The sequence below is a fragment of the Talpa occidentalis genome, unplaced genomic scaffold (assembly GCF_014898055.3).
Source record: "Talpa occidentalis isolate TD23 unplaced genomic scaffold, MPIMG_talOcc4v2.1 talOcc4.17, whole genome shotgun sequence".
Taxonomy (NCBI): domain Eukaryota; kingdom Metazoa; phylum Chordata; class Mammalia; order Eulipotyphla; family Talpidae; genus Talpa; species Talpa occidentalis.
In genome coordinates, this window is record NW_023601754.1 from 43,374,296 (window position 1) to 43,388,327 (window position 14,032).

Below are 14,032 nucleotides of genomic sequence, written 5' to 3' on the forward strand. Positions count from 1 at the left end.
GAAAAAAAAGGAAGCTTGCACAGACACAAATGGGTAGGAAATGCTGCATCTGAAAGGGACAGATTTGTTCAAAGACACCTGCATAGGCACAGGTGGGCAGTCTTGGGAGGGGAGCTGCTCACTTAATAATAATTTATTAATAAGTTTTCCATGCTTGTCCTGTTCATCCAGGCATTCCTCTTCATTTCTGGGTTTATCTACATTTTTTTAAAAGATTTATTTATTTATTTATTCATTCATTCTTTTTTTATTCATTTATTTAATTATACAAGCACTGGGTACAGTCAGAAGCGCGGGAGGGTGAGAGAATTCTCCAGAGCCAGAGTGGGGAGCAGAGCAGGCAGAAGAACCGAAGCACACTGCTGAGGGGAGCAGCGGGCGGCAGGAGAGGTCTGCCACCATGTGGGACCCTCCTCCGGTGGCCGGGGAGCAGCTGGGGATCGAACCGGCGCTGCAGAGGCTGTGGGCAGCTTCGCAACCCATCGCTCAACCGCTGCGCCACGGGGGAGGCCCTGGGTTTATCTACATTTACATCTATCTACACTGCTTGATGGTGTCTCTTTCTGCACCCACATGCTCTGCCTCTCTGGGAACCCCCCCCCCTTTCTCTTATTATCTCATTCATTCATACAACTTCATAAACATCACCTGAAGCCTTGGAGGAGTTCACAACCCGATAGGGGAGATAGACACCAGCCCAGCCCAGGGTGCTGGTGGGGACACAGGGAGGTGCTTGAGGCTGAGTGTGGTGGATGAGTCGGGGAGGCAGGAGTCAGAGGCTTAGGGGAGGAACTGATGTTGCTTTTCTGGGTCCAGAGATTGGAGGCTTTGTGTATCTGAGTTATGGGTGGTGCATGTGCAGGTGGAGGGAGAGGAAGGAAATCCAATGGCCATGTGTGCCAATAGACTAGAATACAGAGAGTCTGTAAAACACAGATCCACTTGATATTAAAGGTTACTATCTTTTTCTCTCTGTGAGCCTGACTGTGTACATGTGAGGCCCCTTGGTCACTCTTTTCTCAGGTCCAGGAACCCAGGAACCCCCTCCTTCCTCAGTAATTCTGTCGTGATTCCTCAGTGATGCGATCATGATTAACTAGGAGGAGATCAGCCTGAAGAAGGTGGGCGGGGATAGAGGAATCTTGTCCAGGCTGGGCAGCCAGGATGCCTGGGCTCAGCAGGAAGAACCAGCCAGGCAGAAGTGAGAAGAGAGGAGCTGTCCTCGGTGTCTGTGCTCAGCTCTACACCTTTGCAATGGGAGTCCCCAGAGCTGTCCTGCTCTGCCTCTTTGGGGCTGTGCTCTGCCTGACAGGTACCCAGATGTTTGAGTCTAGTGATGAGAAGGGCCAGGGACCTGGACTGCTGGGTCTGAGCGGGGAGGTGCTGGGGGTTTGGGATCCTGGGTCTGAGCAGGGAGGGGCTGAGGGTCTGGGATCCTGGGCCTGAGGGGGTAGGGGCTGAGGGTCTGGGTTGCTGGGTCTAAAGGGGGAGGGACAGGGGAGCTGGGTTTCTGGGTCTGAGGGAGGAGGGACCTAGAGTCTGTGTCCTCTTTTCTCCTCCCCTCCCTTGTTCTTCCCCATCGCTCATCTTCTCTGGTGTCTCTCTTCCTACCAGCTGTTCTCATCCTCCTTGTCACCCGTACCCCTCTCATTCAAGGGCTACTTCTGGAGGGTCGTGGGGACTCTCTCCCAACTGGCAGGGGTCCTTGGCCTCATCCCCAGGCATCCCTGTCCCCCAGTTTGGGTGAGGACAGAGAGGAACTCATATCAGAACTGAAGTGGCTACAAAGACAGGGAACTCGAGGTGGAGGAGGCCGTGTCTGCACACAGCAGCCGGGCGGAGGACAGCGGGCGAGCTGTGTCTGTGTGTCCAGCGCCCAGGGGGCCTCAAGCTTGTGTGTCTCTCCATGCCAGATTTCAATGTCTGGGTGGTTGAACACATATTTTTATGTGTCTGTTTATCTGAGCTTCCCTTTCTTTGTAAAAGTGATGGGTAGAGAATTCCGCGGGCCTGCGCCTGCCTGGGTGTTCGTGCATCTGTGACGGGTAGGCCTGCTCTACCCCTGTGTCTCTGTGTTCAGTTATTTCAATGTGTGTGTGTGTCCTTCTGTGTGTAGCTGTGTTGCATGTGTCTTGTGTCTCCATGTGGCATTTGTCTGTGACTTTAAATTGCATGTGGTGTTGTGTTTTTATTTTGGGGAGGGGGGCTTTTCTTTTGTGTGCCTCTCTAACTTTGTGTCATTGTAGCCTCTGTGTCTGTGAGGCTTGAGTGTGTACTGAATCTCCCTAGGGGTGACTCCTGTATCCTTGGGTCGGTGGGTTGTAGCCGTTTCCGTATCCATACCTTTTTCTGTCTGTGAGCCTGACTGTGTACATGTGAGAGGTCTTGGCTGGGGAGTCTCTATCCGTTTTGCGTGTACGTGCTTTGCGAGGGCAGAACTCTGCGTGGATTCATTAGGAGTCTTTTATGTATATTTGTGAGTTTTGCATGAGCCTGTCAGTTTTGTGATTTGCAGTGTATGTCAGTGTTTAAGTGTTTTCTAAGTGTACGGCTGGGGCTGGCTGTGCATGTGTGTGTTTGTAGTACAAGATTGCACATCCTGGTACCTATCCTGGGTGTTGGGCTTCCATCAGTGGCCTGTTGGTGCTACTTGACATCTGACATCCTGAGTTCATTGAGTGTGGAGGGGACAGACAGAGCAGGAGAGAATCACTTTTTCCTTTATGTAAATCCTGGAGGACTTCCTGGAGTCAACTGCAGTAGGTATAGAGAGGACATTTCTCCTCCACAAGACAGACACAGCCATGACCAGCACTGGAGCCAATCCTGGTTCTCGGGATGCCACAAGGCCTGTCTCCCCCAGAGCACAACAGTCTGGCCTTTGTGATTGTCATTTTCAGGGTGGAGCCCCAGGTCAGTCTGCTTGTGCTGCCTGCTCCCCTCATCCCACTCTGCACCTCTCCTCAGAGTCCCAAGCTCTGCGATGCTACAGCTTTCAACACACCTACTCCGGCCCCTTTGACCTCAGCAGCATGAAACTCGATGAGGTCACCTGTCCCCAGGGATGCACTGAGGCTGTCTTGTCCCTGGACACTGGTGAGAGGCAGGGTGTGCACAAGAAAGGGGTGGAGACAGGGACAGAGAGCAGAGGTGGGCAGGGGAAGGGGAGGGTGAAGTTGGATAGAAGGATAAGGATGGAGGTGGTGAGGTGAAGAAAGAGAAGCACAGGGAGAGAAAGCAAGGGATGGATGCCGTAGAAGGGATGGAGCAGAGAACATGGGGAGGGGCGGGGGGGGGGGGGAGCAGGGCAGGAAGGAAGTGGGGGGAGAGAAGCGCTGGAGAAGGATGGGCTGAGGGGAGGAAGGGCAGGGAGGGTGGAATTTGAAAGGGAGGAAGGAAGGGGTAGGGCTGGAAGGAGAAGCAGAGAGGAGCTGAGGGTCCAGGGGTTAGGACTGAGAGCAGAGGCAGCAGTGGAGAGGAGAGGCAGGAAGGCAGGAGGATGATGGCCGGGAAGAGGTAGTGCGCCAGGCCCAATCTCCTCCTGCCGGCAGGGTACCGCTCCTCTTTGACCATGGTGCAGAAGGGCTGCTGGACAGGCCCGCGCACCGGCCAGATGCAGTCCAAGGACACCGCGTTGCCACCTGACTACTCGTCGGTGCGAGGCTGTGAAACCGATTTGTGCAACACCAACCTCATGACCCATGACACCATCCCCAACCTGAGCCCAGGTGTGCAAAAGGCAGGGCTGGGCAGTAGGGGGGACAGTGGAAGGGCTGGGGGCCTGGCCTCAACTGGGTGCCTCCTCCCAGCCTGCTAAGGTTCCTGCCCCGCTTGGGCTAGGCGGGCACACTGATGCAGTGCACAACCTGTGCAACCAACCTGAGAACCATTACTTGAGTGTGTCTCTGTATCTCTTGCCAGCACCCAACCCTCCAACACTCAGTGGCACTAAATGTTATGCCTGCGTGGGGATGAATCTGGAGGACTGCACCCCAGAAAAGTCCCGACAAGTCCAGTGTCACCAGGACCAAACTGTCTGCTTCCAGGGCAATGGCCAGATGACCGTTGGTGAGAGGCTGGGAGAGGGGGAGGCAAGGGGTGAGAAGGCAAGGCAGGCCAGAGGGTGGAGGCATCAGAAGGGCCTGACAGGGAAATATCACCCGGTGCTGCAAGGAGAAAGCACAACTCTGAGGAAAGGCCGTGGCATACATCTGAGGGGGAAGGCTAGCACTGGTCTGAGGAAGGGAGGCCTGATTCTGGTCTGAGGGAGGAGGCATTGCCCTAACCTAAGGAGGGAAGCTAGAAGGAAGTCTAAGGGTCCACTCGGAGCCCTAGTATCTGACCTGGAGGCTCCAGTGTGGTTGCACCAGAACTGCCTCCCTCAGTTCTCACTTCTCCCCATTGTCTCTCCCTCCCTGACCTCTCCCCTGCCCCTGCCAGGCAATTTCTCAGTCCCTGTGTACATCAGAACCTGCCACCGGCCCTCCTGCACCGTCATGGGTACCACCAGCCCCTGGACAAACATTGACCTCCAGGGCGCCTGCTGTGAGGGGAACCTTTGCAACAGGGATTCTGTGACCCAGTCCTTCACCTCAGCTGCCACGCCTCCTCCTGCACCTGGCCTTGTGGCCCTGCTCCTGGTGGTTCCCCTACTGGCTGACACTCTGGGAGGATCCCTCAAGCTCTCCTCATAGACAGCCCCCCAGCCTCTTCATGAGAGGGCACTGGGGGCAAGTGTCCTTTGCCCTCGTCCCCTGCTTCAGCCCCCACACTGTGGCTCACTGGAAAATGTCAAACAAGAGTTGCGTGCCTGGCTCTCTCTTTCTCTCCCTCCCTCTTCCCTACCGCCGCCCTTAGCGCCAGCAGGCCTGAGAGAAATTGGGCAAGGTCCCCAGCATCTCAGGGTGGGGAGGAACAGCCACATCCTGCCCTGCGTGAAGAGCAGGAAGAGTTAAGTAATAGGGATTACTAACTGAGCACACCCTCGCCCGGGGCACCAGGCCTGCTTCCCTGCACTCTTCCTCTGCAGCCCAGCCCCGGAGCAGCTCCAGCAGGGGCCGCCCATAATGTTTTTTTTTTTTTTAAAGATTTATTTATTTATTGATACAAGCACTGGGTACAGTCAGAAGCACGGGAGGGTGAGAGGATTCCCCAGAGCCAGAGCGGGGAACAGAACAGGTAGACTGACGGAATACACTGCTGAGGGGAGCAGCGGGCGGCAGGAGAGGTCTGTCACGCCATGTGGGACACTCCCCAGAGGCCAGGATGGAACCGGCAGCGCTGCACCGGGGAGGCCCCCTGCCCATGATGTCTTTATTGGCAGCATCATTAAAGGCTCCAGAGGCAATAGGTCCTAAATGTTAGGAGCCCAGACCTTGAACTCAGGCTGCCCGGGGAGTGAACTCCAGCTCCGCCATTTAGCCTGTGGATGACCTTGGGCAAGTTACTTAACCTCTCTGTGCAGATGTTTCCTCACGTATAGGTGGAGGTGAAAAGCACAGCCGATGACATTGATGATACTTTTCTATGGTTCTCACGGTGGTATGACCAGGATTTCATGCGGTGAACCTAAGGGATCTGTGACACAAGGTCAACCCGTGTAAGAGGAGCAAAGGATAGGTGAAGACTCTTGCCAGAGCCCATGAATCTAGTGAAAAGAGAGCCATGCCCTGCTGGCAAATCCCCCTCCCGAATACTTGGGTGTTGATTAATTTGACAGAGAAACACTGGAGGCAAAGCTGAGCCACGCAGTATTCTCAACCAGTGGCTATCAGGGAAGACTTCCTGGAGGAGCTACACCCTAAGCAAAATTCTAAAAGATAAAGAGGAGTAGGGAAAAAAAGCTTTCTAGATGGAGAAGCCAGCCTGGAAAAAGATCTGGAGCAGTTATTACATGAACATGTGAACTTCATATACAGACAGTCACTGCCTTAAGAAGGTGTGAGTCACGATTTTTGACTTGATGATGTAGGAAAACAGCATTCCATAGTGACATCTATATTTCTATATTTTATATAATTATATAGATATATAATTATGTAATTATATAGAATAGAGAATATATATGTATATATTCTCTTTTCTATGTTTAATCATGATATATATACTATATAATTATATGATTATATGGTAGTTAAATATATAACTATATATGTTTATAATATATTAAAGCACACACATAGCAGGTCCTCAGATAACATAATTTTGTTCAACGTTCTTATAACATCCACAACAAGCCCATCCCAACCAATGCTGAACTAAAACATGTTGTTCGAGAACCTGCTTTCGTTTTAGTTGTTTCACTTATAGTTGCAGTTTCTAAGAACATATCACGGATGTTCAGTGAGGACCTTACTGTATAATATATATGTAATAATTATATATGAATGTATTGTGTATGATTATATAGCTAGTAATATATTTATGATGCAAAATAATACATGACATATTGTAACATACAAGATGTAAAAATGTACAGTTATATATATTCAATAAAATGTCATGTATAATATATAAAATGTTATATAAAATATATAGCATATAAAAAGATAAGGTATATAATAGACAACATATTAATTTCATAATATGTATTTTATAAAAACACAATATATAATATAATTATATATAGTATATACCTAGGTGTCTATTTTGTACATTATATAATGTGTGTAATTATGTATATATTTCACTAAGACATATATAATTACATATAACATTTTCATCAAGCTATAAAATACACCCAGTAGAATGTGTAATTTTTCCATTATGTATGCATCCAGGCAACCTCCACAAGATAAAGATATAAAACATTTCTTTCCCAGCCCCAAAGACTCCCTCATATGCCTTTACAGACACTTTTCCAGCCCAGAAGCAGCCATTACTCTGACATCTCTCATTGATCAATTTTGCCTCTTTTGGAACCTCATAAATGGAGTCCTACAGCCTGTCCTCTTGTGCACAGGCTTCACATTTTACAAGGGTTGCCAAGGCATGAACAGCCCCCTCAGGGAGGTGTCCGCTGTGCCAACCCAGGCGCAGGATGATGGGATGGCGCTGTGGGAATGAGAGTTGGATAAGCAATAGATTTTGTTGGTAGAGCTGATAAGACTTCCCTCCTGGGTGTGGGGTGTGAGGGAAAGCAATGGCATTTGATTCTGTGTAAACTAAGAACATTCTGGTTTGCGCAGGGCCCTTCTGAGAATTCAACCCAATTCTGGTGCTATCCCCCCAGAGGAAACAACAGATTTCACAGGTCAGCCCTCCCAGACTACCTCGCCCCACTTCAGAGTCCAGTCGCAAGCCCTGGTTATTACCCGGGCTTCTGACCCACAAATCAGAGATTCCCATGATCTCCTCCTTCAGTTTTATTAGTTTGCAAAAGTGGCCTTTAGAACTCAAGAAACCGTTTACTAACTAGATTAGTGATTTATTCTTAAAGACATTAAAGTATATGAGGTTACAGTCGTTGAAGAGATATGGAGTGCAAAGTCCTGAATAAAAGAGTTTCTGTCCTTGAGGATCCTGCACCCCAGGGTAGCATAGTGACTCCTGGGAAGATGGAAGCTCTCTGGACACCCTCCTTTTTTCCTTGTGTGAGAATTTTTTTAGTAGTGGCTTCATTACATAGATATGATTAACTCATTTCTGATTGATTTATCAATAACGTACAGTCTCTGTCCCTTCCCAGGACTGAAACTATTCATGGTTAACTTTTCTGGTAACCAATCGCAATCCTTAAGTCTTCTGCAAAGTCACCTTCACTGACTTCCGTGCGAAGGAACTTGTTATGAGTAATAAAACACCCATATAAAGTTTTATAGGACTGATGGCAAGAGGCCAAATATTGTGATAAAAGATGTTCCCAGTTGCTCTTATCACTGAAGAAATTCCCAGGATTGGGCCTCCCCTGGTGGCACAGCGGTTGAGTACTGGGCTGCGAGGCTGCCTGCAGCCTCTGCAGCGGCGGTTTGTTCCCCGGCCGGTGAGGGTCCCACAAAAAAAAAAAAAAAAAAAAAGAAATTCTCAGGATTTGGGGAGTGGTGAGCAAGGACATATATGAAAAATATCTCTTGGTCCTCTGAATTAAAGACGTATTTATAATTTATACATATAATTTATATGTGTAATTACATATTTTTTTATAATTCACAAGATCTCAATTTCACAAACATGATGTTAAGGATGAAAAAAACACGAGACCACTTTTTTTGGCAATTCCATCCCAAGAGCCCAAAGGTTTTGTATGCAAATAGAGGTGAAGATAATGATTATCTGGGCCTCCCTGGTGGCTTAGGGGTTAAGTCTCAGCGCTACCACCAGGATGGCCTGTGTTCAATACCCTGCCAGGGAAGTGACCCACATGGCACCGCAGACCTCTCCTGTCTCGCCCACTGCTCCCCTCAGCAGTGTATTTCAGTAGATCTGCCTGTTCTGCTCCCCACTCTGTCTCTGGTGAATCCTCTCACCCTGGGCATACCTCAGCCCGAATAACAAAATTTTAAAATACAACACTTAATTAAATGATATCATGTCTGAGATTTGCATTCAAATAATTTAAGAAGTGAGCAAGCTGCTGAAGGCATAGACGAAATGCAATTAATCGTGAGTTGGTGGTTGTTAAATAGATACAAGGGGATTTAGTTTACCTTTTTGTTCACTTCTTATACTTGAAGTTTTCCACAGTAAATATATTTGTATATGAATGATTGTATACGTGAATAGATAGATGCATAGATAGCTAGCTAGGATGGCTGGATAGACGAATGGATAGATAGATAGACAGATAGATAGAACAGAACAAATACCTGTCAAACTCAGTGACTCAGACACTTCTTTCCTTAGGACTGAGATGTCTGATCCAGATGATTCAGTGCCTGGGTCTTACGCATCACCCCTTTCTCAAGATTCCTCTGCCCTTGCCAGCTTAATAAGTGGGCGCCTTGGTCAGCACCAAGGACAGGTCTACAGCAAAGGATCTCAGAACCAGAGACAGCAACTCAACTAATTAGGGGGACAAAAGACAGGGAAATGAGGAAATGATATCCTTCTTACCTCCAGGACAGTGTGAAACAGGATAAGAGACTAGAGTGAAGGATTGCCGATCAGTCCAAGCATTCCTTCAGCCAATACCCACTGAGCACGTGCCAGGCACTGGTTCGAACACCGGAGGTGACAAGGTCCCTGTCCTTAAACAGGGACTAGACAAAAAAGAAAACAGGATCATTTAGCTAATTCTAAGTGCCATGTTAAAGACAAAGCAATGAAGTAGGATACAGGATTATTTATGGAGAGGGAAGATAACATTTTTAAAGAGGTAGTCAAGGAACAGACCCTATTTGAACCGGTAACTGAATAAAATGAGGAAATGATCCCTGAAGAGGTTGGAGGAAAAGGCATTGAGGCAGAAAGGAAAAATGAGCAGTAAGACCTTGAGGCAAGAAAGAGCAGAAAATCTGAGGATCAGGGAGAAAAATGGATGTGGAGGAGAGAAGTAAATGGAGGGGAAAGTGGCGGGAGGAATTTGGGCGCGCGCGAGAGAGAAACAGAAAAAGAAGGAAAGGGTGAAAGGGGGGTAGAAGGAGAAGGGAAGAAGAGATAAGAGAATATGAAAGACAAGAAGAGATTGAATGCATGAAGAAAGATCAGAGGCAAAAAGACAGAAGCAAAATCATCCTGCCTGCAATTTATAAAGGACCATTTTCATTACCTACTCTATTACATTTATTATCTACTCTCTCTACTCCATTATATAATATATTTTTTATTAAAAACCTCAAACATAAGGGTGAACAGAAAAGTCTGTTATTGTGTAATAAACCACTCCAAAATTTAGTGTCCTTTTAAAAATGTACCATTCCTCACGATTCTAAGGTTGACTTGGCACGTCTGTGAGTCTCTCTGAGGGTCACACAAGCAGCAGCAGTTAGTTGGGGCTGGACCAGGACTTTGGACCAAAGTGCTTTAATCCTCCTCTGAATGGCCTCTCCATGTAACTAACCTGGGCTTCCTCACAGCATGATGGTTATGGAGGTCCAAGAGAATAAGGGCAGAAACCCCTCGTTCTCTCTCTCTCTCTTTTTTTTAAAGATTTATTTATTTATTTATACAAGCACTGGGTACAGTCAGAAGCGCGGGAGGGTGAGAGAATTCACCAGAGCCAGAGTGGAGAACAGAACAGGCAGACCGACGAAGACGGACACTGCTGAGGGGAGCAGCAGGCGGCAGGAGAGGTCTGTGTGCCATGTGGAACCCTCACCCGGTGGCCGGGGATCGAACCGGTGCTGCAGAGGCTGTGGGCCTCTGCAACCCAGCTTCGCAACCCAGCTCTCAACCGCTGCACCACTGGGGAGGCCCAACCCCTCGTTCTCTTAATAACTGCCCCTGCAAATGGCCCAGCACCATTTCTGCCACATTCCGTTGGTCAAAGCAAGTCACAAAGCAGCAGATTGATGGAGAAGGGACATAGTCTACCTTTTGGGAGAAGCCACATACCAGCACAAAGAGGAATTACTGACAGTCAATTTGCAAGACAATGTACCGTGAGTGGTTATAACAGATTCCAGGCTTTTTGTTCAGGGCTCTGAAGAGTTGGCCTCACCTAATCTTTAAGCAATCCTGTGATACAGGGATGGATCATCACCCCCGTTTTACAGTTCTCACAGGATACACAGCAGAGTTAGATACAAACTTGGGTCTGTCTCTAAACCAGGTGAGATGTGTGTCATCTTCCACACAAAAATAAAGTCAGTGTCTTTGACAAGACTTGAACCAAGGTCTCAAGACTCCCAAATTGTGAGATAAACACACACATATTGGGCCTCCCCAGTGGCAGAGCGGGTTGAGCACAGTACTGTGAAGCTGTCTGCAGCCTCTGCAGTGCCGGTTCGATCCTGGACCTGGACGGCTGGCGAGAATCCCACATGGCGCTGCAGACCTCTCCTGTCGCGCTCACTGCTCCCCTCAGCAGTGTATTTCGGTTGTCTGCCTATTCTGCTCCCCACTCTGTCTCTGGTGAGTCCTCTCCCCTTTCTGCGCCTCTGGCCTATACCCCAGCTCTTGTACAAAAATAAATAAATCTTTAAAAACAAAAACAAAACACACATTTTCTGTTTAACACAATAATATACAGTTTTTAAAAAAGATTGATTTATGCATGCAAGAACTGGGGTATATGCCAGGGGTCTGGGGTGTGTGTGTGTGTGTGTGTGTGTGTGAGAGAGAGAGAGAGAGAGAGAGGATTCACCAGAGACAGAGTGGGGAACAGAACAGGCAGACTGACTCAGATTGACTGAAATACACTGCTGAGGGGAGCAGCGGGCGAATCAGGAGAGGTCTGCTGTGCCATGTGGGTAGCTCCCCAGCCGGGGATTGAACTTGTGCTGCAGTGGCTGCGGATAGCTTCATAGGTTGCGTCTTAACCTCTTGTACCACCAGGGAGACCCTATACATAGTTTTTAATTGGTGGGGAACACAAAGTTAGAAAGGAGAAAATAAACAAAAACCAAGAGAAAAGAAAAAGAGAAAAGAAAAAGGCATGACCTTGGCGATGAAGCCCAGGAGACAAACAAGGAATCAAAGTTGGTGAGATACAGAGAAGGAAGCAAGCAAGACTCAGAGAGAGAAAGCAAGCAAGCAGCTGACATTGACAGAATCCACGTATCCCTCCTTTAGCCTGGAAGTTTCATAAGGGCGAGGATTTTGTGTTTTGAATTACTATACCCCCAATGCATAGAATGGAACCAGGCATTCAGTAAATGCTCAATAAATACATGCTAATAGGAAACGAGGTTAGACACAGGCCTGCAGTTCCCAAGGCCACCATGAGGTGGCAGTACCCCAGATGCCCTGAAGCCTCCAAATGCCTGAATCTGGAGGAGTTGCAGCCACTGCCCTCAAACTTTCAGGATGTCTTCCCCTGGGCGCCCCGCCTTTCCCAGCACAAGCCCCAGGCGTTAAGTGACCTTTCCGCCTGAGACACCCTCTTCACTCCCCTTCGGTCACCCTGCCCAGTTAAACAAGCTTTTGTCCTTGGGCTCTTCCGGCTGGGCCCCAAGGCACCTGGGTCCCTTCCAGGCCCGGAGATGGGGTTGGGACGAAGGTGGGGCAGCTGGGATGAGGCCAAGGAAAAGTTTTAGGGACTTTGTAATCAGTTCTTTTAACCTTCCTAGACCAGGAAGGGGATCCAGGCCCTTCTTCTCTCAAACTCAGGTGTCTAGTCTCCCAGCTCCCCCTCACTCAGACCCAGAAATCCAGGCCCCCAAACCCTCCTCCCTCAGGCCCTCCTCTTCAGACCGGGAGTTCAGGCCGCCCCTCCCCCAGCCTTTTCACTTCCAGCCCCTCCTCTCCCAGCCCCTCTTCCCTCAGACCCAGGAGTCCAGCCCCTCCCCCCAGCCCCCCTCTCTCTCCTGCCTTAGACCCTGTAGTCTTTTCTTCTTTTTTACAGAGACCCCTTCTTCCCCTCTACTTCCCAGTCCAGGGTTGAGATCAAGGCTGAGTCACAGGAAGCTCTGGGCCCCTGAGTCACCCCCTCCCCCCTCCTGGCTCAGCCCCTCCCTGGGCTGGAAGTTGCTGATTCTTGAACCACAGTTGGGCCCCCACAGTTGGGCCCCCACAGCCCAAAACTTCAGTTTGGAGGCAGGTGCCCTTCCCATTGTGACCCCATGGCTACCCACCCTGGCTTGTCCCACATCCAGCTTTCTCTTGTTTACTGGTCTCTTTGGAGACAAACTTTCTCTCTGCTCTAACTTCCCAGGGTTGAATCTAGCTTCTGTTTTATAGCCACCTCTTCTCTCTCCGCCTCTGATTAAAAAAAAATTCTTCTCCTCTCCTTCCCATGTCCTCTGATTGTACCCCTCAAGCTATGCTGTGAACAGGAGAGGGAAACTGAGGCAGAGACTAGCATGGCGAGGCAGAGAGAGACAGACAGACAGACAGACAGAAAGACAACAAGAAAGAACAGAGTGGAGACAGTCAGAGAGCAAGAAACAGAGACATGAAGGCACCGGAAACCCATGAATGCACAGAGAGACAGAGATATGGCAGTGCAGAGACAGTGACAGGGAGAGAGAATGAAATAGAACAGGGAGAGACACCGAGATGGAGACAGAGACAGAGATGCTAAGAGAGGCTAAGAGGTTAAGAGAGGCAGGGCCAGAGAGATAGAAACAAAACAAATGGCCAGAGGGGGTCAGAGATACTTAAAGAGACAGAGACAGCTCGAGATGGAGACAGATAAAAGCCTGAAGGGGGAAAAACAAGCAGAGAAAGACAGACAGAGGGAGAGATAAAGACAAACCCCGAGGCTGCTAGGGCTGGAGAAACCGCAGAGAACCACAGAGAACCGGCAGGAGGTGAGGCAGGGCATCGGGGAGCAGTGCGGCTTGGAGGTGCCAGTCGCTCCGTTTCTGCCGCGCAGAGTGGCCCCGTGCGTAGTGTCTGGCTGCACCCGGGTGTGTCCCCCGTCACTCTCACCTCGAGTGGGAATTGTGTTTTTGTCACTGGGTGTGTCTGTGTGTGCGGTTTGGTGTCTCTGGGTCTCTGGGTGTGTCCCTGTGTGGCTGTCTTGGGGTGTTGCCAGGCCTGTCTGCATATCTCATGTCCCCGTGGCTGGTGGACACAGGAGAGGACTGGGTGCTGCCCCAGAATGGGGTTCCCCGGGATCCCCTGCCCTGAGGCGAGCTCAGCGCACAAGACCTTGTGCCTGGTGTTTGGAGTCCTGATGCCAACGTGTCTCCGCTCCCCGCTATAGGGGTTCTGATATGTGTCCACTTGTATGGCATGCAGATCTGCGTGTGACTTCTGTGTGTGTCCGCACGTTCTTCCTAGGGTGTCCCTCTGGGAGATGCCCTGGGTGGTTCTGCCTGGCTTTTGCTGTTCCATGTGTGAGCGCTCCGTGGTGCGTTATGTGAGTAAACACATGTATCACTCAGGGATGGGATCCCATGTCTCAGGTCAGGTGTCTGACCCTGTTGGGGGCCTCTCCCTTCCCTGACCAGAACACAGCCTGGGAGGTAGCCCTCCAAAGTGCGCTGTT

At 49.4% G+C, this 14,032-nt stretch overlaps 1 protein-coding gene across 1 annotated transcript; it reads left to right on the plus strand.

Moving 5' to 3' along the window:
• Nucleotides 1-3,017: 3,017 nt before the first annotated feature.
• On the plus strand, nucleotides 3,018-4,698 carry LYPD5 (LY6/PLAUR domain containing 5). Its single transcript, XM_037516734.1, has 4 exons — nucleotides 3,018-3,096; nucleotides 3,552-3,728; nucleotides 3,922-4,068; nucleotides 4,441-4,698. Exons 1-4 carry the CDS (start codon nucleotides 3,033-3,035, stop codon nucleotides 4,692-4,694), a joined length of 642 nt encoding a protein of 213 aa, XP_037372631.1. The 5' UTR covers nucleotides 3,018-3,032; the 3' UTR covers nucleotides 4,695-4,698.
• Nucleotides 4,699-14,032: the final 9,334 nt, after the last annotated feature.

Bases quoted from the DNA above. Each gene is read 5' to 3' on its own strand.
- LYPD5 (XM_037516734.1), top strand. From the start codon at position 3,033: ATGAAACTCGATGAGGTCACCTGTCCCCAGGGATGCACTGAGGCTGTC. The intron at 3,097-3,551 runs GTGAGAGGCAGG...TCCTGCCGGCAG, and splicing joins TGTCTTGTCCCTGGACACTG to GGTACCGCTCCTCTTTGACC. The intron at 3,729-3,921 runs GTGTGCAAAAGG...ATCTCTTGCCAG, and splicing joins CATCCCCAACCTGAGCCCAG to CACCCAACCCTCCAACACTC.